At 31.2% G+C, this 25,805-nt stretch overlaps 1 protein-coding gene across 1 annotated transcript in view; it reads right to left on the bottom strand.

The window, feature by feature from the left end:
• The window catches only part of LOC129234273 (TBC1 domain family member 16-like), a 39,192-nt gene extending 17,913 nt beyond the window's left edge, over positions 1-21,279 (bottom strand). The window contains exons 1-7 of the mRNA XM_054868268.1: positions 21,079-21,279; positions 18,421-18,659; positions 14,539-14,879; positions 12,699-12,872; positions 7,806-8,105; positions 5,638-5,810; positions 2,984-3,148 (exon numbers count right to left, since the gene is read on the bottom strand). Coding sequence (XP_054724243.1) covers positions 2,984-3,148; positions 5,638-5,810; positions 7,806-8,105; positions 12,699-12,872; positions 14,539-14,879; positions 18,421-18,659; positions 21,079-21,279 — 1,593 coding nt within the window. The remainder of the gene's footprint in view (positions 1-2,983; positions 3,149-5,637; positions 5,811-7,805; positions 8,106-12,698; positions 12,873-14,538; positions 14,880-18,420; positions 18,660-21,078) is intronic.
• Positions 21,280-25,805: the final 4,526 nt, after the last annotated feature.

Genomic DNA, 25,805 nt, shown 5'->3' with positions numbered 1-25,805 from the left:
TTTGACATAACAAGTTTTTGATTAAAAACTCTTTGACATAAGAATGAAAAAAACCATTAGATAAATCAAGGGGTAAAATAAATTTTCGTCATATCAAGGTTTTTAAGATATCGAGAGTTTACTGTATATACGGTGGCCACGGGTTAATTGAATCAGTGGTTAATTGAATCAACCGCTTGTGTCAAAAACAGAACAAGAACCAGCTTCATTGAATTAGCCACTTTATTGAATCTGCCGCTTTATGGAATCAAAATTGTTTAGAACAAACGTGATTCATATAAGCGGTGGTCACTGTATATAGAACTTCGAGATATTTTTGATGCAAAAATATGCACATACACACATATATAAAGGAAAAATCTATTAAAGCTACGACCTAGAAACAAACTTTAAAGGCATAAATATGCATCATGTCTTTCAAATAAATTTGGAAAATATTTTTAAATACTTCTAAGCTTTGCTGTTAGCATAGGCGGATTTAGGACAGAGTTCCTGGGGGGGCAGTCTTTTTTTTTTTTTTTTTTTTTGAGCAATATTGACTGTTTTTGGGTCTTTTTTGTAGTCTGGACAATTTTTCTGATGATGGCAAAAAAGTCCATTCCCCCCCCCCCCTCCTCTCAGACACAATGCTGTTTTTTTTTCCTGAAATACATAAGATCATGTCGTACTTATTGTGTCATTTTTTTAATATGTTGCTTGCTGTCCTTCTTAAATTAAACCCAAGAGAGGTAATGGTGTCCCTTTAAGTAGGGTGTAGAATAGTTCTAATCTCAGGGGGTCGGGGGGTTTCTCCCTCGGAGGAATTTTTATAAAATAGATATAAAATTCTGCATTTTGGAGTCTTATGAGGGGTAATTGGAACTACAAAAATATCGGAAAAAATAGGCAAAAATTGCAAATTGCAATAATCTACAGTAAAATTTGTTTTCGGGTCAACGAATCAATGACAGCAGCTCTTAGAAAGAAAAAGCGAGGGAGAAGAATTGCGCATTGTTATTTGCTTACATCAGCTGTAGGTTCAATTCCATAAGCTTTTGATCACGCCTCCAACCCACCCACAAATACAACAATGAATTAAATACAAAATTATCAATAGTAAAAAATGCTTTAAAAGAAATGAGGCAGTGAGAAGCAAAGGAATGTAAGTGGATATTTTTAAGTTTTGAGTAAAACATCTATAAAGAGATTATGTCCTAGGTAGGCTTTCATTGAATTTTTTTTATAAATCATGCTATACAGCAGCACCTACCAGCGCTACTAATACAATCTCTTGCCCCAAGACAGAGGAGAGGTTCATCTACCATTTGTACTGGTTATCTCAAAATTTTTAATTTTGCCACTTGCATCCCTTTGCTTCTCACTGCCTCAAATGGTGTAAAATAAGTAACAAGAGTGTAACATGCTGCTCATTTGGACAATTCAAAATTTATACAATTGATTTTAAAAAATGAAGCACACTTTGATTAGGAATTTCAAAGACTCATCTTATTCTTTTCAAGGGCTCAAGAACAATTAAAACTATTTAAGGCACTTCATTTGCCCTTTCCAGTCTCTGAAAATTATTATTAGATTGTAGTTTTACACTATTGTTCTAACTTTGTAAGAAATAACTATTTTAAGTTTAAAAGGAAAAAAAAATATAGATTTGTCATTACAACAACTTTTTTTTTTCAATTACAAGTAGTGCAGAAAACGAAAAAGAATAGAGGTAGCGCTTTTTTTAAATACTGCATTCAGACTTAAATAAACAGCAAGATATAAAACACGTGAATCACAAAAAATTATCCCAAGTAATATGTTGCAGAAAATTGAGAACCATGATTTTTGCATTTTTGATGCAGGATGGGGCAAAGAGCTGAATTTGACATATTTCTGCATTTCTTCCCCTAATCCCCTTCATTTTTTAAATTTTTGGTTTTTATCTACTTTTCCAAATTTTCAAGCACTTTAAAGTGAAATTAATTTTTTTCAAGTACTATTTTTTAATTTTAAGGAATAAGTCATGAATTTTTCAGGTAGTAAATCTGTTTTTTTTTTAAATCTTTGTTTTTGTTTCTAATGTGTTGAAATAATCATTAATTATTTTAAGCATTGCAGCTGAATAAATAGCTCGTTATTTTCACTTATATACTTGCCCTAATGGTTTTCAGTTCAAATTATGGCTTTCAACACATTTTCAGCAACCCAGTGACAGCTTTACTCCTTGTAATTTACTGTAAAGTCCTCAACCCCCCCCCCCCCCCCATTAGAAAGGGACAGTCGCTATTCTCTTCATTTTCACTTCTGAACTATTCAAAAAAGAAAAAAAAACATGATTTTTTCTTTTAAGATTTTGGAAGGTGTGTTATTATATATAAAGTCCTCCAAAGACTGGGGGGGGCTTTTCCCCCCTTCGCCCCCCCCCATAAATCCGCCCATGGCTGTTAGTCAGACATATTTCCGTCATGAGCTAATTTTAAAAGAAGTTTAATCTTAATGTAAAATCATTAAAGCATCAAACCAGTGATGAAATTCTAACTTTTTAAGTTCCGAAATGAGTCATTAGTTTACATTGAAAGCGAAAAAACATTCTAATAACATAAAAAAAAATCTATGGTTTACTTCTTATTTTAAATACTTGATTTCAAAGTAAAAAGGGTTGAATGAACTTGACTTGAAGAGGGCTGTTTTTCTCATTTTTGGGGGGCTCTTGCTTGGGGGGGGGTCTTTGCAATATTTAAGGGGGTGCATCCTTGCTCTAAGGAGGTGGGTGGGCACCCATTAAGTCATATTTAAATGCATAGGCATTATGGCGCTTAGAAAACTCATCATAAGATTCCAATAGGCTGAGACGGGCTTCACTGTTTTACATTTGCCTTTAAAACCACCTCAACAGCATAAACCGCAGATAATATTCTGACTATATGATATTTACTTTCCAACAACTATGAGTGCAAATGATGCCGATATTTTTTTTAAACAATAAAAAGCACAGCTTGATTACCTTCCTCAACTGAAGCTCATCCTCTATCACTCCATCCTCACTCAAAAACTCTCGCCACCGCTGTTCCTCTATAATCGTGTAAATGCCTTCCTCAGGATGGCATTCGGCAGCAGAAAGCTCTGGACGACACACGGAAAACTGTCGATAAGGGCAGCTATCACTATTCTGCAAAAACCATTGAGTCAACTTACATTTTTCATGGCAATGCATAAATTATGAAATAATCAGACCTACATAAATTGATATACCATACCATACATTATATACAATGATACTATATATTAATTGTCTTTTCTAAATTTTCTCAGGACAAGGTACATGAAAACTTACTATACGTCAAAAAGGCGCAACAAATTAAACTGTAAATTTTAAAAATTTATATTTTACTTTTTAAATGTTTTATTACATACAACTCAAAAAATATTGATCAATAATAGCAATAATAGATCTAAAAGTCAAAATACTTATTATTTTACAAGCATTTAGCTTTAAAAAAATTTAAATTATTCAAAGCTGAATTATAAAAGTTTGGATTAGTTAGTTCATGTTATGTTTCGTATGTCTCTATGAAAAGCAGAGCTTGAGAGGTGCAAATACAGTGGATTACCTCTATCTGAACACTTTCTTATGTGAACACCCCTATATTCTGAATGCATTTTGATGGTCCTGGCGAAATACCCTAGATTCGACATGAGCTGACCTCTCTGTACGCTGAACACCCCAGAATTATGAATGCTATTTTCAATCCCCTTCAAAAACCACTTCTCTATGTACTGAACATGTTCACTATCAGTACTCGGGAATTCCTATGAATCTAATTGGAAATATATTGACGATTTTATCACTGATTGAATGGCATTAAAGAGAAAATGAATAGAGGAAGAAGAAAAATTATTTTCCTGAATATTACTGCATCACATGAAATCATTCAGCTGAGCAATATGAGTCTGAAGTTTCTGTCACTAAACTATATTCCACGAATCCAACCATTGCATCAAGTTGTTTTCAAGACCTTTAAACAAAATATGACGGAGAATCACCCAGAAACATTTTTACTTGGATGATAGCACATACCTTGCATGAGGATACACAATGCAAAGTCAGATTAAAAATAACTTTTTTTTTCAGGTATTGCACCGATAGCTGTATTGTAATATTTTATTGTTGAACGTTACACTAGACGTTTTAAACTAAAAATGAAACAAATAAATGCAAGAATTTAGATCCTATCGAATTGAATTAGACATTGTACTAGCCATCAATCCAAAATTCAACACCTCTACCTCAGTTACTGGTATAGCTAACCAGGCAAAGTAATGAACATAGTCCACTAACGCAATAGAATATGTATACATCCAGTTATGCATTATCCAGTTTCCCTCTATACTGAACACCCCCATAATCTGAACGCTTTTGTTTATTCCCATGAGTGGTTCAGAATAGAGAGAGTCCACTGTATATACAAATAGGGACACTCAGTTTACTGATTAATTTCACAGCTAATTTAAAATTTAGTGTAGTCATTACTAAAAATGAAAGCAATGAAAAAGCTAAGTTAACTTCAGTTGCAACAAAAAAGAACAAACCCCACTACCTGAATATATCTGGTTTACAGGGTTCGAAAATATCATGATATTTTCGAAAATATCCGATATTTTGATATATATTGGATATTTTGATATATATTGGATATTTTAATATATATCTGATATTTTCATTCAAAGTAAACTAAAGTCTTTAAAATAGCAATTGCATTCCCAAATCACTCTTTAAATATTATTATTACAATATATAGACTTAAAATTAAGGTTTTTTTTTTTTTTTCATTTATATCTAATAGTTCATTTTAGATTTTTATCAATTTTAATAGAGTTCATTTAACATTAGCTGTTTTACTCATTTTTCTTCTGTTAGCTACTTTTACACAGTTATATCATTCTGAAATAAACAATATGCATTAGTTGGTGCACAGTCATAAGACATTTTCTTTTTTTTTTTGACCAAAGTTTAATATTTAGTCAGGCACTTTTAATATGAATTAAAAAATTTTTCATTGCTAATAATTGTATGAATATAAAATTTCGAAAAAAGAATATTATATTACTTTGTTACAATAATGATGCATTAATAAATCATAAAAATATAGTACATAACTTTTTAGTTATTTTTTATAACGAATGAACAATATTACTTTGATTAATATAATTTTTATATTGAAAATACTACAGTTGGAAAAATAAATATCGAAAATATAAAAATATCATCATATTTTTTAAATAAATATCAGATATATATTGAGGCGAACCCTGCTGGTTTAGCATGAATTGTTTTAAAAATTTGTCATTTAAGAGGGTGCCATGCAATGAGTGCTTCAAAATTTTTGAATGGAAAAATGAACCCTTCACAAAATTTATGACAGAGAATATATCCTTTATAGTAATTGTAGTAAGAAAAACATTTCACAAAACTATCAACGTCTTATTGAAAAGTCAGTATTCATTATTAGTAGCAATTATAGTGAAAATAAAGTTTAAATGTTATTCTTAAAATCATTTTCTATTCATATCGAAAAGCAACTAAAAGGGACGTATTTCCAAAAGAATTATTCGCAAGGCACTATGACAGAAACAAAAGTATTTCTCACAAAAGGATACCTTGTTTTTTGATTTCAATAAAAAGTTGAACTCTTCAAAAATTTTGGCTAGTTTGTCAAGACCTCCGTAATGGAAGTGGAGAATTTTGTACTGGCTTTCTCGACTTGCTATCACGAGTTGACCGCAGGTACATTCTTTATTGCTATAAAAAAGGCGTAATGATCGCATTTGGCCTACAAGAAATGGCAAAAGAAATCATTTTACTTTTGATAAAATTTGGCATAAAATATATATATAAAGCTTACTCTGGTTTACATATATAAGTTTTCAGAGGACGCAATTTTTATAGCATCAATCAAATATTAAAACTAATTTTTTTTTAATAAGAAAGAATACTACATCTACTCTTAAAAAAGGGCTGTTTGGTAAAGCATATAATATGAAACGTAATACATAATGAATGCATCACACTATGGTTAAAGTAATAAAATGTGAGATAATCAATGCTTTAGTTTGGGGGGAGCTAACGCCCAAAAGTTTGGATTTTTATTGAAAAAAATAATACAAATGTCTAATAAAAAGATTTCAAAACACCTTTTCTGTTGGCAAGTACCCCCAAACCACAAAGCGAGTTTGGCACTGGAGTCAACAGAATAATAAAGTTTGAAACATATGAAAAAACCATTTAAAAAGAAATGAACTGAACAACTTTTAGACAGATACATTCTAAAAATGCAATTACAAATACAATCCAGTTTTACTATCGAAAATTCAAAATGAGTCAAGTTAAGCACTAACAAGTTCAAATTGTAGCCTCAAATTTATGGAAAGAAAAAAATCATAAAAAATTTAAATAACTTCGAATTGTTTTAAAAAATCCCAATCATGAGGAAAAGTTCATTTCTAGTCGAGTAACTTTTCATAGTGCATGCATTACCAACCTTTTTTTTTTTAATTTAGAGACCAAATTGTGTGTCAAAAAATTAAATTATAAACATCTACGTAATGAATTTTGAAATTGAACCCTTTTTTTTTAATATATGAACAAAAACATTTTACATGTTTAGAATTTTACACAATCTACATTTTATGCAAAAGTGGATATTTGTCGGCATGCTGGTACATTTTATCTATGAAAATTATAAAGTTGAATTTTATCAAAATCCAATACCTTGTAACACATCCCTTTTTTTTTTTTTTTTAAAGGAAACATATATTATTTTTATTTGCAATGGCAACTGTTAATAAAATACTGCAATTTTTTATGCGTGTAGAATGCAATATAAGTAAAACCAAATCTTCCTGTCAACTACAAAATTTCTATTAGAAATACGCCCTTTTACTAAAAGCACTCTACCCGCATTTTGGTCTGGGAGAAACATTAATGTGAATGATGAATCTTAAGCTTACATGTCATAAAACCTTCTCCCTTCAATAGAAAATCCTGGCTTTTGAGAGCAACAAGGATCCATGATGTTCTCTTCTCTGGGGTTCACGCTAGGATGCAAGGACGCAGCTCATGCTTCCTGCAATATGTTCCAAATTCTTGCAATAAAAATCCATTTTCATGTGGTTCCCAAAAAAGTCCCACTTAACATGCAATCAAAGTTGAAAATCTCATCTTGGATTTTGCCCTAGTGCAAACTCTGCCCTTTTTCTGGCATTTTTGTTCATGGAAATCTTATTTAACATCATGTACAGTAGTAACAGCTGTCCTAAACAGATTGTTCAACTAAACAGTTGACACACTTGTTCCTCCTTCAATAGACTGTTGTCATTATCATCTTTCCTGCATTTTAATAGTATTGGTTTCACTTAGGTATGAACCCTTTTTTTTTAATTGAATAGTTGACAACTTTGGTGCAAGACGGGGGTTCAGCTTCATTTCGGTAACTTTCGAGAATCACAAAAACAAAACAAAAAAAGGGAGGGGGGTCAAAAACTTATTTTAAAAATTTTTGTCCCTATATTCCATATTATATTAGCACATGTCAGCATGAAACAAATATCAGTAGCATTTGAATAAAATATAATGCTACATATTTATAATTAATTATTATACATTAAAGCTCTCAGTTGTCAAAAAATGGAATTGTCACCTTCTCTCACCAAGATCTTCAACTAGTTACTGAAAAGAACTTTTTAAATGAAACATTTCTTTAGCATTTAAGTGAAAAATTCTATATAAAACACACATACAAAACAAAAGAAGTTTTAAAAAGTCATACTTAAATCAACGGAAAAAACACCACAACTGCTTTCTCTCCGAGACATGAGATTGGCACAGTGAACAGATTCCTCTGGAAAGCTGAGGTTATGAGCGTGAGCTAAAGATTCTGCCGTTCCCTCCACAAACAGCAACTGAGACATTTTACTGGAAGGGGAGTTTAAGGGAGAGTCTCCTGGAGTCGAGGGAAAGGATTCGGGATCTCTGTTGGATGTGGTCGGAGTTGCGGAACTGCATCTACTGTTAGGTGGACTGAAGGAACTTACGTTGATCCCTGGAGTTCCCAAAGTTTCTGCGGCAACTGCAAGCAATATTTGAATTAAAATCATTTTACGAGGTCTCATCACTAAATTTAAGAAAACAAGACTATATTCTGTAATTTGCTTTTTGTTTGGCAAATGAAAATTTTAAAATGTAATAACTTCATACAAGCTGCGATTTACACTGGTATTTAAAATTCTACTCAATCAAAAACTAGAATCAGCATTGTGAGTAAAGAGCATTTAAAAATGATATTGTCGAAAGAAATTGCAAAATATTTTAGTTTGGGTGGTTTCTAAAGTTATTTGAAATGATATGCAACTATTTTACAGGTTAAATATTTTACAGGACATTCCCATTCACATATATAACAATGATTAACTGATTAAAAAACATCATTAAAAATATCCTAAAAAGCACTCTAGTTTGTGGAAATTTTGGTAAACAGCTATTCTGCCGCGCTAAGCACAAGTCGTATCTGCATTTTTTGTCAAAATTGAGTTATCATCACGAGGTGGTTCTTTATAACACACTAGCTGCGTCGCCCCACTTTGCACAGCAAACCACCTTGCAAATCAAAGTTATGTCAAGTGACATGTGTTTAAGATGAGGCTTGAACAAAACAAAAAAAAAATCTGCAACATTTCTCGACAGATCGAGGAAAAATAACTAAAAAGGAAACGTTTTAAATCCCCTGATCACAGGAAAAGCCTCAAAACAAAAGAAAGAATTTTATTTGTTCACAGTCTAGAAAAAAATTGCAACAGATCTTTCTTCTCAACAATTTGCCAGTTAAAACAGAGCATGAGGCAGATGAGGAATTTCCAATTTAATACTGATGTCCTTTAACTTAAAAATGCGTTAACACACTTTTCTCCTGGTGATTTTACACAGCCTTGGTTTTTGTTAAATTTGAAGGAAGTAAATCTACTTCAGGGGTATTTTTTGTAGGCATTCGTATGAGACTGAAATTCAAAAAATCGGATAATTATTTTGTGTAGAAAGAGCCATTTAATGAAATTTCCATTTTGTTCATTTTTTATCTATTTTTTCTCAAACCTCAAATTTGATCTAGCAGTGGCTACAACAAAATCTGAAAATTTCAATAGTGGCCATCTGGCATTCTCCCATCCGAAGTATTTACATTGCTTACTTTAAATTTAAGTAATTGATGAATAAAATTGTTTCAATATGATTAGTATACCAACAAAATATCACATTATTATACAGTCGGACCTCTATATATTGAAGTAGCAAATTGCCGGAAAAAAATTCGATATATAGAAATTTCAATATATAGAAATTATCTAATTTTATCATAAAAATCTCCTAAAACATTAAAATTAAAGCTAATTTTGGTGTATGAAACCCTATTTCTAATTTATACAAGCATCGGATTAAATGTAAATTAATAATTAAAAAATTAACAGAAATTACACACACATTTTTGCGCTTTCATACATCTTCATTCTTCGGCAATTCAACTTGATCCGCAACATATGGGGGATTTTCGTTCTGACAATGTAATTTAGAGAAAAGTAAAAAATCATTTTACCTAACTTGAATGATTTTTACTGAAACTAAAAAGACTAGGAATAAAAATCAACAGAGAAAAGGGATAACTAGAAACTGATTTTACAGTGCTACTGGTTAAAACTAAGATTTGAAATGCACTTGGGGGAATTTAAGAACTCCAAAACGGAACAACGACCACACCCCTCACCCCTTATCTACACACCCCTCAACCCCAGATTCTTTATGAGTTTCGTAGCAACCTTTAGTGAACATAATTTTCTCCCGTAACCTTCAGTTTTCATGAGACAAACAGTTAAAAGTGGGAAAAAAAATCTACGAATGTAACAAAAAAATTTCAATATATAGAGATTTTTTCGATATATAGAAACAATTTTTCTATGTAATGAACATAGAAATTTGCTGGGATTTCGATATATAGAAAATTTTGATATGTGGAAGTTTGGTATATGGAGGTTCGACCATAGTTCATTTTCTTCAAAGTACAAAAGTAAACTTGAAGTGGCCCTTACTGAAGCACTGGCCACTGGTGTTTTACCTTATACGGATTTTACCCATACACAATGTTTTGGGGTATTATGTGAATGGGGGGTATTTTCTTAAAAATCCTAAAAAAGAGGAAGCTGAATCAAATATATGGCAGCGTAAAACTTAAAAAATTCTCAATTTTGAGCTCAGCTGGAGATATGACTTTTAAGCTTAGCAATTTTTATAGAACTGACAGATAGGAGAGTTAAGAGAAGAGCTTCACATTTGTGAGACCTTCTTAAACTAGAGCTCAACTTGCAAAACGTTTATAATCTTGACCTCCCTGTTCCTTTCATATTAAAATAACTACCTGGCAGAAAATTTTGAAACCCACAATATATCCTTGAAAAAAGTTCTTTTTGCTGAATGCAAGACCAAAATTTTTTATAAAATCTTAAGCCTAGCAATAAATATTCAATTTTGTTGGTCAAATTAAAATTTCCAAGTACATACCTGCAGTTAATCAAACTATTACCATCTATATAAATAAAACAAGGGATATATGTGCATATATGTGTGTATGTTCCCTATACAAATCCACAGTTTACGTAGGATCTCGACCAAATGCGGCAAGGAGGCACTTGGGCACCCAAGAAGGAACATAGGGTGATTTTTGAATGCCAAAAAAGTACCGAACCAGTTTAATTTTAATTTTAGGGCCCAAAAATGGCATTTAAAGGCTCTTCCTACCCGAAATAATTATCCAATTCTCTTAATTTAGGTCCCATTCAAAAGCCCGCGAAAAATACCCCTGAAATTGTTTTTCTTCCTTTGAATTTCAAAAAAAAACAAGGCTGCAAAATCACAGGGAAAAAAGTTAAAAGCATTTTTAAACCTTAATATGGAACAGCATTTTCACATCGGAAAATTATCGTGAAGCATGAATAAAACCACTCAGAAGGTTGCGACTTCTTTTTCTTTTCTCAACTATGACTAAATAAAATTTCTTTTAGTTTTGAGGTAAAAATTTCTTTTTTTGGTTATTATTTGGCGATTTATCTTCTTACTTTTTTTTTTTTTTTTTTTTTGTACTGCCAGCAGAAGCTTTTCAGGAAATTTGCTTTACATTTGTTTGGGAATTTTTGATTTGCCATTTTCTTTTTTTAAGAATGATTCTTTTGACGGGAAATTTTATGGTATATTTCTTCTTTTCTCTAATTAAAGTCTGATTGTTGAACACACGACACTTGACATAACTTTTATTTTAGAGGTAGACCGTGCAAAGCCGGGCAATGCAGCTAGTTTGAAAATATAATTAACTGAACCTTTTCTTTGCCACTGGAAAAACATGCACCTCAAAAGTTTTTTCTACAAAAACATCCGAAACAGCATAGAAGTAATTAAAGAGGCAATCACGTGTGATAAACTATGCTTTGGTGCATGACTTGAGGCAAGCAGCTGAATGTGCTCATCTGGTTTCGCAGAAATATGTGCTCATGCTTCTCTGATGACTACTCCCTCTCAGAACACGTGAGGAGTCCATTAATAGACATTAGCATCTCACTTTTAAAGGGAAAGCAATCTACAATCACTTTTTGTATGGAAACCCTACTTTTATGTCTTCTATCTTGATTGGGAAAAAAAGGTTAAAAATCGAAATGATTGTCAAAAGTTAACATAACTGATGAATAAAAATTAAAAATACGGTCATCTTCATAAGATTACAGTCGTCCCTCGCTAATTTGCGCTTCGACTTTTGCGGCTTCACTACATCGCGGTTTTTTTAGTTTTTTTTTTCAAATACAGTAGTTAGCCTTTATTATGCGCTCGTGTAACTTTTTTTTCTACAAAAGAATAACAAAGAGTATATGTCTTTTAAGTAAGGTCTGAAGGGCTAGTTGTACTAGTTGAGGGAGTGGAGGTATAAAATCACCGAAGAAAGTGTAGGGAATCGCTATCTCATTCTAACCATTAAGCACTTACTGGGAAGTATAAATCACTGTATTATTACTAGGGGATAAATACATCTGTAAATGGTGTTCAACAATGTACTAGCTTTTTAAGTTGTATATGTAAATGTAGAGGAAGAACAGGAGCTCCTATGATCACTAACAGGCAATTGATTCATCATCGAACAAGTTGAGGCTTTCCCATAGACTAGTAGTAGTGTGTAAGAACTGCGTGTGTGTGTGTGTGTAGTTTATTTCCCAATAATTAACAATGTGATATCTATTAGGTCTAACATATCTAATTTTCTCATATTTTGTGCAATATATTAAGTAATACAAAGGTAATGGTGGCTAAGGGTGCTGTTTTATGTCTAAGGGGCTCTAACTATGATAAAAACCTATTTAAATAGCAGTAAGTAAGTTTTATGCGCTCTAATTAAAAAAATATATACAGAATCCTACTTCATGGAAATTCAGTTATCGCAGTAAAGTCTGGAACGAATTAACCGTGATAAACAAGGGTTGACTGTACATTATTACTGATAGTATTATCATCATTATTACTACTGTTAAACTCAATGAAGAACAAACCATGTTTAGGACTCAAATGCTTTTAAGTAAAATATTTAAAATTTGTTAGCATGCATAAAAGAATTGCTATAAAATGAAATTGACAATCTTACCTTCTTTTTTATCCTCCGACACATCTAAATTTAGCGATAATTTTTCTTTATCTTTATTGCATATCTCTATTGGCTGATTGCTTTCCACAGAGACTTCTTTATTGCTTAGAAATTCATTAATTGTTTTCTCATTTTGAACTCCTATGTTTTCATTGCAATTTTCTTGCTGAGATTCTGCAATGAAAGAATAATTAATATAAAATGACCTGTAACCTGTAGAAGCATATCTGTCACTTAGTCTCTCTGCTTGCATATTATTCAGGTGTGCCTGAGGTTAAGACAGCCAATTGATTTCACCATGCTTTGGAACTTAATAACATGCACTTTAAAACGATTTTCTTAAAATTCGATTTTGCTCTTTTTACTTTCTATTTCAAACAAAATTGCATATAAATAAGCAAATTCGTCAACAAGGAAACTTTCCCTTTTTGTGCCATTTTAAAGTCCCATATAAACTACACATGATGGCATTTAATTCATATCTTTAGAATTCATCGAATAATAGTTCGTAATAGTACAAGAACCTAGGCTCGTATATAGCGCAGGGCCTTTAATGCATACATGAATATAAGTGCTCCATGAGATTCACATAAAAATTTTCATTTAGATGCATTTACATAAAAGTAATTTTCAAAGTGAAAAAAACTTCACACATTTTTATAAATCAATGAATCTGCAAATTGAAAGGTTTGCTCTGGAAGTAAATATTTTTTAACTTGAATTTATGTTCATAACTAATCAAATAAAACTTGTCATAAGTGTTCAAACGTTAAATGGACAAAAATAACAATATTAGGGGTAAGTGTAATATTTAAGTTCATAATATGAATGCTATTATTTATGCATTTTTCTTAGTCACTAAAGCTTTATAAAAATCAATTCATCGCCAAAAACTTTCAATGTAAATAAAAAATATATAGGAGGAAATGAAGTACATCCGCATAATAAAAAAATATTTTAAGGTTCACTGATGGACCTCAAAAACTTTGGTGTTTATTCTTGCTTTATTTTCAGCAGAAATCAAATAAGCAAGCTTGAACAATAAAGTTGAAGTACAATAGATGACAGAGATGCAAATAAATGTAAAGTGAAAAATTTGCGGGTATTGGGCTTTACCATCTCATGGCAGTGCTCTATTTGAACATCATATATATAATTTCTCAATGGGGTTTTGGGGGGGGGGGACAACTCTATAACTTCAAGAATAATTTTTCAAATTTCATTTGCAAAGAATCATTTTAAGGCTTTTTTTTTACCGCTAAACTCATTGTTGTGGTTTTCTGAAAAAATTTGTCTATTCTGTTTTTTAACACATATTGTTTTAATGTATAATGCCCCAAGAGTGTAGCCTCATCTCTTAATTGGTTAGAGCATCGTCATAAAAATGCGAAGATCGTGGATTCGATCCCATGAGGGGTTTTGGCATTTTTAATGACTTTTTTCCTCGAGAAAATTTTGATTTAAATTTCCAAGAATATATAATCTTAAGTCATTGCATGATTCTGAACCACAGTTGAACAGTTGAAGTAAAAACAGAAAAAACATAGTTAAAGTCAGTATCTTGAATAATATTTCTGAAGGGTGTTTCTTTTTCCACAAGTTGTTCCTTAATACTCCATAAAACTGCAAAAGGAAGGCATCGCTTTAAATTATTTTTCACCATCATTTTGCTTTATTTTTCACCAACAAAAAATACACAACTATTACTTATTACTACCGTTTTATGAAAAACTGACATTAAAAGAACTAGATTTTTAAATCACCGCTATCAAGCCTGAATGCTTTGCACAGGTCTGCTTAATACACGATAATCTGCTACAGCAAAATTTGGATACTCTACCTTGATGGGAACTTTCAACATCATTAAGGCCACAAATCATTTTCTCGAGGGCAGCAATGACTTCTTCGGGGCCTATGCCGGAATCGCTCTGACTCTGCAGTCCTGCATCATTCGTGGAAGAATTATTTTTATTGCTCTCCGCTTCACACTTGTAACTCTCGTGGGGGGTTTCCACGAGAGCCACTTCAGCTGATACCACCTGCGAACTGGTGGATGCAGTCATTTCTGTGTGGTCACTGGCCGAGAAGCTGTCTAAGCTACCGAACTCTTCGCGGGGACTTCCCATGTCCGATATCGTGGAACTGATGCTTCTCCTATCGGCACCGTCCTCATTCAGAGCTCTAGAAAAGATGGATGTAAAGCATCATAAGCCAGTGAAATGGCCATCCCAACACATGCAGAGATAACTGCTTCTTTATTAAGCACAAATAAAACCCAAGCTAGTAGGGGTAAAACTGGCCTAGATCCTATCGAACTAGGACAGGGCAGTAAAAGAGTCTAAGAAAACTATTACTTCCTTTTTCCTTTAGAAGAACATTCATTTGTTATTAAAGTTAAATGAAACATTTTCTCATAAAAGGAAACGTTCTAGATATGTGCAGGAGGAGAATAACTGCTAATAACGCAGGGGTAAGAATTTAGAAAAATAAATCACTGGCCCAATATGGATCACAGGGTTCATATACTTGTGGTTAAAAAAAAATTTCTTGACTTTTCCAGGTTTTCCAGGTTGTTTTTTAGAAAATTCCAGGATTCCGCTTCATTCAAAATTAAGTTTAAATAACAATATTTTCAAAATACTTGAAATTTTAGATTTAAAAAAGAAAAAGAATCTTGGAATTTGTTTTCCCTTTTTTTCTCTCTCAAAATTATTATTTATTATTATTTTATGTTTTGTTCAAAATTGTTTTTATTTATTTACTACTTGTTAAAAACGAAGTATTTTCAACTTATTTTAGTATTTTTTCGTTGCCCTGTGTCGTCTTAATAGTATATGACACAAAACATATTGAGCAAAATACAAAGCTATTTTTCAGTATAAATATGGTTAACTTGTTGTATTGATCGGCATACCATATAGTGCTTATCAACAAAAATCAACATCTGATGATCATAAACTGATGCCAATAATCAACAGTTATTTTCTTTCACTTATTAAAGGATGATTGCATTAAAATTAAAATTTTCCTTTTCTAGAAAATAATTAATTTTTAAAAATTCATAATATGTTGCACATTTTATGTTACTTTCAATATATTACATTGAGAATGAGATAAACATCCAATTCTGTTTTAGGAAATTTACATCTACTTTTATCTTGCAAATGACCAAATATGGCGACTAAATGAAGAATTTAAGATAGTAAATAGATTTTTGAATGTGTAACAAAAATGTAGTTACAAATAATTAATAATCCTTAAAAAACTACAATCAAGACAGAATAGTCTGTTTTTAGCACTTAAGCATCTAAATCAATCAGAATAAAAAAATGTTCTGAAGATAAAATTTACATTTTTCCAGAAAATAATTACGATTTATCCGAAAAAAAGGAACATCCTGCGCTGTTTTCATTGGTTTGCATTGCAAAAAACATCCAATGCCGTTTTTGGAAACTTAGGCACTTAAAAAGCCTTGTGTACTTCAATCATGGGAATGATTAATTATGACCGCTACGCCAAAAATTTAAGAAATAGTTTTTGAATTTGTTGTTTGTTGAAAAATTTAAAAATAATAAATCTTCATGAAACTACAATTCAGTTGAAAAGTTTTTCATTTCTCAAAAAAATTATTTTAAATAATTCAAAAAAAAAATTAATTTGCATCACATTTTGTGTCATTTTCAGAAGTTTTCAGTTAAAGAAAATATCAAATTCTGCTTTGTTTTTGGGAACTTAAAAATGTATGCATCGTGTGTACTTATATCTTGCGAATGACCAAAGATGGCGACTACGTTCTGCGTAGCTCGAAAATACTTTCCGATAAAAAAAAAATTTTGCTGGATCGACCTTCCGATCCTCAGGCTTGTGCTTCCAAAGCATTATATTGTCTTCTCCCCTGTTGAATTTGTGCATAATTCCTGTTCACCCAAGGAAGTCTTGGTCCTGGGAACTCTTGAAGGCCGAAAATGGCGACTACGGAAGTTTTTTGGGGTCGCCACTTTTTTATTGCTAGCGTCATAACAATTGAAATCAAGTAAAATCATCTATATTTTGTATATTCAGGGTTGGTACTCGATTCCAGAAATAAAATGAAGGAGTTTTGGAGGAGTTTTGAAGGAGTAAAATGAGATTTTGAAGGAGTACCTTTGGGCTGTTCTTAAATGATGTCACATTTTTTCAACATATTCGATAGACTTCGTCCTTTGTCACAAAGTGTCACATTTCACTTTACTCCTCCCCTTGTCACATGCCAAATTTTTTATAAATATATTGTCATAATAACTGTATGATGTCACTTTTTATCACCTTCTCATTTCCCCTTGTTACAATTTTATAAACCCATCTTCCCCTCAAGGCATGATATCACTTGTGGATGACCCTTTTTTCATTGTCAAAACTGCAATTTACAAATAATTGTTCTTACCAAACAATTGTTCTTTTAACACAACTACATCTGTTTATGTACTTTTAAATACTAAAATAATAATTAGATAAACTGACTTTTGCTGCTGAGAGTGGTGAAAGGAAAAGTAATAATCATAAAACTACATTTACTTCACTTATGAAATGTCTTAGCCACATAATATTTTCACCCTCAACTTTTATGACTTTCATAATCAATTTGTAAATCATATCTTTATGAAAAAAATAAATATACAAAATTACTATTACATTAAAATCTCCCGTATAACATTGCCCTTGTGACAAAATTAAGTTATTGATAGAAGTATTTTAAATTACTTTCACAGAGGAAGATTAAGTAGTCTTAAACTAAAAAAGAAGGAGTTTTGAAGGAGTTAAAAGAAAAATGAAGGAGTTTGAAGGGCCCTTCAAAAAAATTAATTAATTGAAGGAGTATTGGAGGAGTTTTGAAGGAGCGTACGAACCCTGTATATTTCATAAAAATAATTTAACAGAGGTTAGTATATTTGCCAATATTAGAAATGTAAAAGTGCACAGAGCAGTGGAGAAAGAAGAAAAAAAATGGATCAAAGGTTTTTGTGCTTTTGGGTAGCATTTAACATCCGACGAAAAAATATAGGAGTTACTGAGAAAATATAGGAAATATAGGAAAATATCTGACAAACTGTGAAAATATAGGAGTTATAGGAGGACTATGAGCCCTGTGCTAGTCTGGTGGGGGTTTTTGTGGTCCCAGACCAGCAGACCAGTTAATTTTGAGCCCTAAATAATGCATTCTGCCTTGCATTATAAAAGCAAGAAATTTAATAATAATCATTCCAGATGTTTGTGAACAATTTCATAATTAGATAGATAAAATCCCAAGATTAGGGAGGGACCCCAAGAAGTTTCACCCCTGGTCCAGTTAATCCTAACTATACCGAACAATACGATAGCTAGCTGTCATTGAATTGAAAAAAAATATGTATTTGAAATATATTATCTTAAGTTTCTACATCTGTAGAAAGAGAATTCACACAAAACCTAAATAACTACATCAATCTTTTTTTTAACTATACAATACTTTGCATGCCAAAAAAAATACTTTTAGTTTTTCAGTTTTGTATTATGTTTTTTAAATATTTTATGATAAATACATAAAATATATTATATTTTTATTTTATTTATTTTTAATATTTCTTTTAATGACAAACTCCAAACAGAAATTTTGCTGTACTTGCTTTTACTCACATAAATATCTCAAAATGCTTCATTATCAAAAAATAAAATAAAGATACACAAAATGCAAACTAAAGATCACCTCAAATATGCAGGACCAGAAACCTCATTGACTTCATCGATGGATCTTTCACTCTCGGCATAACTGTTAGTTAATGATAAATGAAGAGGGAACCTTCCGCTAGGTGTGGGGCTAGGGCACTTGCTGCTAAATGAACTTCGACAAGGAGAACTTTCGGGTGTTCTATTCTCTAAACTACGTGGGTTTCTTTTCAGAGTGGTATTTGGAATCCAAGTGAGTATAAGTGTAGAACCAAGAACCTAGAAGAATAAAGCAATGTTCACTCTGACATGGAAAGATTTAATGGCATAACTTTGTTTTCATATAAAATTACTTTTTTTCAAGAAGATAATAATTATAACTTCAAAATAAAATGTTTATTATTTTTTGTCTTGTTTAACAACACAAGTCGTTTTTAAAAAAATAATGTAAATAAATTTTACAAAAAGTAAATACTTCTGTTTAAAAGTAATAACTTCTGCTTCAAATGATTTTTTTTTAATCAAGAAGCCAATTAAATATGACTTTATTTTTTTCTTAATTTGGTGACATAACAATTAATTATAGCTATTTCACATTCATCTTACAGTGCAACAGTCAACTTAACTAACAAAACTTCACTCAGGTTAATTATAAAGTAGAAATAACACAGCACATGCATGATTCAGGGAAAATAAAACTAGTTATTTTATTTAGTATTTATTCAAAAAGGGATCATCAGACACATACTACAAGAAAGAAAATCATTATTTGGCTTTAATTTAAAAAGTTTTTATTTAGCATCATCTCTTTTTTTTTTTTTTAATTGCTATATTTACAGAAACAAATATTTTATCAATGCACTGTTTGCAAACAAAGTTTTGAAACAGAATAACAGGCATCAAAAGTATTAAACTTTAGGTTTCAAAATTTAGTGTAACTCTCACTACTTGAGATGTGACAACAAAAATATGTTCTAAACTAGAGACGTACCGAGTAGCACTTTGGCCGAGTAGCCGAGTACCGAGTACTCGGCCTTTCACTACTCGGCCGAGTTTCCCAGTACTAATTATGTTGAAAGAAGGACCACCGATACACACCGATGAATTTTGAACTTATTGAAATAGTAGTATAGACCTCCTTGTCCATATAATAGTATTTAAACTAAATTCCTGCTGAAATTTAACTACAAAATTTTGCAAAAATAATATTTTTTAAACTAAAAATGAATAAATAAAAAGTATGACTTATCAAGTTGGAATTAAAACAAATTATACAAATTTATTCATTATAGGTCTAGTTCGCTAAACATAAATAATTTTTAAAAGCAAAAAAAATATATGCAGGAACACTGCAGACACGTTTTTCTGTGTTACAATGATCGTCTTTTCAGTGCATAACATGTGAACTAAAGAATGTAAAGGCATACGACAAAAAATTCGACTTTTGCTGGTTGCCTTTAAATCAACGAGCTCACATTTTGTGCATTGAAAAAGAAATTCCTCGTAACGCCAAAACACGTGTCTGCAGTGATCCTGCACTGTGCTTCTAACGTTATTTCCTTTTATTTTTAAAGCTAAGGTATTTTTATATATCTTATAACTAATTTTAGTTTGTAGCAAAAATTCCATATTTGCACAATTTTTTACAAAAAAGTTTTATTAACATTCGAGACATTCGAGCGAAGATTTACTCCATTGAAGTATTTCAAACTTCATTATTCTCAAAATTTAAATTTGAATTGTAAATGGTTGAAGAAAATTATATATGCTTGAGCTTTTTTGTAAATTTTAATACATTCAATTTTTTGCAACTGCTCGGTATTGGCCGAGTATCTGATCAAAATTTGGCCGAGTACCGAGTACTCGGCATATTGGCCGAGTAGGCCGAGTACCGAGTAGTTACTGAGTATACTCGGTACGTCTCTATTCTAAACTCTGGTCTAAAAACTGTACTAATCACTATGAGAAATTGCCAGAAATGTTAATGGAAACCTTTCAACAAAGACAGTTTCATTTTTCAAGCACATTTTATTAGGTACTACACAAATGACAATGATCAATATCATTTTCAAAATGACAATATCATCGTCTCAGAGCAACAGTAAGTTATCTAATCCCAGAAATAACACTAAGATATCTTACTGTTGCTCTGAGGCAACGATATAGAAGTAAGAAATTAAATCTTTGCATCATGAAGACACCTAATACAAGTTTTTAAGCACCAAACTGAACCATCTGGGTGCTATTTCTATAAACATAATTGGAAATTTACCCCTGTGCATTCCCTGACCTTAAATTTTGATTTTTGCTTTAAATTACTCAACCAATACAAGAACATACAGAGTAATTATTTCAGTGAAAGTTCATAAACTTTTAAAAATACCCATTAGAGTAATAGCTCAAAAAGTTTTTGCATTCTAGTCTAGTTGCAACTATGCATCCATGATTTTCACCCCTAAGATTGCCAAAAACAGAAAAATAGAGGAAATTCGTGTGAAACAGAAAATATGGAAATAGAAGGGTCTGCTGCAAAAAGGAAGTAGATCCTAATATCACTTTTCAAAAAGTATGCATTAAAGCATAAAAAATTAAATCACATTTAAAAAATTTCAGACAAATTAAACTTTAATAAACATTGTGTTTACAACTCACACAAATAAATTACTGAATAGTGCCTAAGAAGTAATTTAAATCTCACCTCATCTGTTTGTTCTCTAATAGTGAGGTATCCTGGATAGTGAAAAACTTCTGTCCTTAATGTAGTTGGTGGATGAACGCAAACATTATTTTTGCAGAAAGTGACCTCCCCTTCCAAAGCAATTTTTTGGGGTGATGCATCCAGACCTCCAATTTTCAACAAGCTAGATGCTTTCTTCAACAAAGTGTTAAAAGTACTCATTTTACCTGCAAAAAAAGTTACAGAATTATGTGGAATAGGGGGAAAAAGCAATTAAAATTTTATTTTAGATATAACAAATTACAAGAAGGGCTTGAAAAATTGCTTCTTTTAATCTCTATTTCTTTCAGCCAAGAAGAACTATTTCATTAAAAATAGTGAAATCAAATTGCGGTTTACTGCTATCATTAAGAAAGTCGACCGATTCTATAAATTCTGCACTAAGAAAATTTTTACAAATTATTTTAATCGCTCCAGATCATTATTCATCCAATTTCAGACGTCCTGTAACATAAAGTAATGAAAAAAAATAGCAGGATGAAGCTTTTATGAAGCATTTTTTTAATTATAAATAATAATCAAGAATTCGTTGAGGATAAGATCATTTACTAAACATTTCGTTTTATAGCGAAAATCAGTTAAGAATTTTGAATCACAAAACCATCCATAAATCAATACAGATGCTGAAGTGCTTCAAAACCTCACAGTATCTATTTTCAAAAAAACCGAAAGAAAAAGCAAAAAAAACGCTAACATATGTTGTAAATTGACTCACATTTTACCAATGTTTCATTGTAATAGCTTTAAAAAAGTGATTCGGTTTTCCCTTTCATAACTTATAAAAATTAAAAAGGCATCTTTATTGTTTGTTAACTAGGCATAACATTGCTTAATCCCAAAACAGTTATTATTAACCGGAATATGTTTGAAATCAAGAATGAAATTGGAAATTACTCCGAGAGTAAACACGGCAAACATGACATTTCAGTAAAAATCGTCACAGTTAAGAAGTACCTCAGTTAAAAAATAGTGAAAATTGAAAATTATTTAATTAGTGATAGATTGTCAATTAAAAATCATCTTAAAGCTACTAAATAGTGTGCACGTTTGTTCCAGTGTCTTTATATAATCAATTTTTCAGTTTTTAAACGAGAAACTCAAAATTCAGAAAAATAAATTATTCGAAATGCAGTACATAATCGGTATCGTTTATCGTCTGCTGCAGGAGGGTGTCTCATTCGAGGAAAACTTGACCCAAGCTATAACAATAGGCTAACCGCGGCATTCCAAAGGAGTTGTCCATGGGTTGCCATAAAGCAATTAGCGCCGGGTTGCCAGCTTGGCGTCAATAGTATTATTAGAAATAGTTATAGTTTGATCCAACTGGTTGATTTCGATGTCAACCGGAAGTTCCAGAATGTTGTCTTGTTTTTGCTTAACAACATGGCGATTCGTGAGAAGTCTACTTGTGGTTTTCTACATAAGTCGTAAGTATTATGATATTTTCTTAATATAATTGAAATTCAGGCTGAATAGAAAACAAAAACCATATTCTTTCGTAAGCATTTTATTTAAAAATTGTTATTGTGTGTTTTTTTCTGTTTGTTTACCCGTTTTCTCTAGTTCAAATACTAATATGATTAGCCAGATTTGTTGCTTATAATGCTTAATCTTTTAAAATTTCATTTTGTCTACTTGTTATTTAAGAATAAATTTTGAGTTAAAATTTGTCTTTTTCCTTTTGACAAATTCAGTTCTTTTTACATATCATTGTATTGTATCATGTAAATTATTGATAGTAGTTCAGATTTTGCTGTGTAACTCAAAGATTAAAAAATTTTGCTAATAAGAAGAAAGCTATGAAAATGTTAGATAAAATATTTTAATGTAGATGTGCTAATTTCTTAACTTATTTTGGTATGAATCAATATCACATAAGTAGTACATAGATGTATATACAGTAGAATACCTTTATAACGCCGACCTATGTAACGCAATTCTCCATAAACCGCACAACTTTTCAGAAGTAAACAATAGGTTTTTAAGTTTAAAAAATCCCTTTGTTTTGCCTTGCTAATATAAAAGTTGTTAGGAAAATTGAATTTTGAAAGTTTTTCATCTTTCCAGCTTAATTCAAAGCTTTTAAATGAAAATCAATATTCACAGTAAAAAGAGAAAATATCAGATGGCTCTTGAAAATGCAGCTGTTATGCAAACTATGAAACTGGCAGAAGTGAAGGATAATTCACTTTCTTTTAATTGTAAAGCATATTTATTTGTGAATGATTAGTTGTGTTTTAATACTCATTGCATAGAGAACTAATTCTGAAGTGCTAATATATATATATATATATATATATATATATATATATATATATATATATATATATATTCTGAATATTAGTTTCAAAATTTGTGAAATGACCTATATAATGCCAAGACCTGTATAACGCAAAAGCTCTGGTCCCAAGATGTGCTTTATTACGGTCTTCTACTGTACTTGAAAGTCATTTTTGTTGTTTACAAACCGTTATTTTCGTAGCCTCATCTCATCAAAAAACTAAGAATTATAGGTAATTTAATGCACTTATCTTTATACAAATGGCTACTTCTGTATGTATGTATGACCAGCGTAATCTTCAAAACTACTGAACCGATTTCAACCATTTTTTTTACCATAGATAGCTACATTATCAGGGAGCAACTTAGGCTATAATTTATTCCTAAAAATCGTAGTTTAAAAACGTTATGATCAAAAACAGTAAATGTCATGTAATTTCCCCATTAAATGATTAATATAAAACCCATTGTTACAAAAGTTTGATGCCTAACAACAGCAATATTCAATATTAAAAGTAATCATAATGAAAATTTTGAATAAAGGCTTCTCTGCAGCAAGTATGACATTTTTTGCTATCTTAGGATTTTTATCCTCATCTATATACATAAATGACGTGATGAATACTTTTGTATGTATGTCCGGGGTAATCTTAAAAACTACTGGACCCATTTTAACTATTTTTTTACCAAGATAGCTACATTATCAGGGAGCAACTTAGGCTATTATTTATTCCTAAAAAGCTTAGTTTAAAAACAATATGATGGAAAACAGTAAATGTCATGTAATTTCTCCATTAAATGATTAAATATAAAACCCATTGTTACAAAAATTCTGTGCCTAACAACAGCAATATTAAAAGTCATCATAATGAAAATTTTGAATCAAGGCTTCTCCGGAGCAAACATAAGTTTAAAGTTTAAAGTCATTTGGAAACTCTACTTTTTTCTACTTTATTTCAAACATTTGGAAACTCTACTTTTTGCACACTTAGAGAAACAGCGCCGACTTATATAACGCAATTCTCTATAAACTGCACAACTTTTCAGAAGTAAACAATAGGTTTTTAAGTTTAAAAAATTCCTTTGTTTTGCCTTGCTAACATAAAAATTGTTAGGAAATATAAATTTTGAAACAGTTTTTCATCTTTCCAGCTTAATTCAAAGCTTTTAAATGAAAATTAATATTCACAGTAAAGAGAAAATATCAGATGGCTCTTGAAAATGCAGCTGTTAATGCAAACCATGAAGCTGACAGAAGTGCAGAATAATTCTCTCCCTTTTAATGGTAAAACATGTTTATTTATGAATGATTAGTTGTATAATTAGTGTTTTAATACTCATTACAGATAGAACTCATTCTGAAGTGCTAATATAGATATATTTTGAATATTAGTTTCAAAATTTGTGAAATGACTTATATAACGCCAAAACCTGTATAACGCAAAAGCTCTGGTCCCAAGGTGTGCGTTATAACGGTCTTCTACTGTACTCGTTTGTTCATACTTATTGCTATTTTACTTTTATGGGTAAGGAAGAAGCTCGATTTTTAATCACGTCAAAGCGGTGTGTTTTGAGTTCTTTCAGTTAAAACAAAACGAAAGAAAGTAGAGATTGTTTCTCACAATTATTATTGACCCAGGCAACGCCGGGTATTTTTGCTAGTTAATATATAAATCTAAAACCTCACTTGCTCAAGTAGCATCAACAATGGTTTTAAAATTTAGGGCTTACTTTGATATAATCGATATTCTATTCCAAACTCAAATTGTATTATGTACCAGAGGCATGTGCAGAGTTTCAATAATGGGGGTACCACTGCATCCGGGCCCGTGATTTAAAATAATCAGTGGGAGGGCAATTACTACTCTACTCCTCCCCGTCCCACAATAACATTACTACTGCATCTTCACTTTTTCATTTTCATACATCACTAGGGCTGGGCACATGGCTGCCACACTTCCGTCTGAGGGACGGAATTCCGTCTTTTCAAAAGTTTCGGCCATCGGTTTTTTTTCCATGTTCAAAATGATTTTTATAGATGAAACAAATCTTTACTTTTGAATCTCTCACTCTTAAAAAAGGTCTTATTCTTCTGAGGACAAAAAACTGACCCATCTGCTAAAGTTAAAAAGATAAGCTGTTTCCCCCCCCCCCCCAAAAAAAAAATAACTAAATAAGTTACTCAACCTGTTAATTTTAACCATTCTTTTCTTAATTTGGAAAGTTTCGTTAAAGTTTTTATCACAATGCATCTTATAGCCGAGAATCTCATACCTGATTTTTTTTAGTTACTTTTTTTTTGTATGAAATATGAACTATTGATGTAACATGAACTATACAATCTGAAGCTTTTTTTCTGCAGTAGCAAATAGTAAGTTTTTTTTAATTGTATTTTATTATTAGGTTCT

Source organism: Uloborus diversus, chromosome 1 (assembly GCF_026930045.1).
Source record: "Uloborus diversus isolate 005 chromosome 1, Udiv.v.3.1, whole genome shotgun sequence".
NCBI lineage: Eukaryota > Metazoa > Arthropoda > Arachnida > Araneae > Uloboridae > Uloborus > Uloborus diversus.
This window is presented reverse-complemented; position numbering and strand designations above follow the sequence as displayed.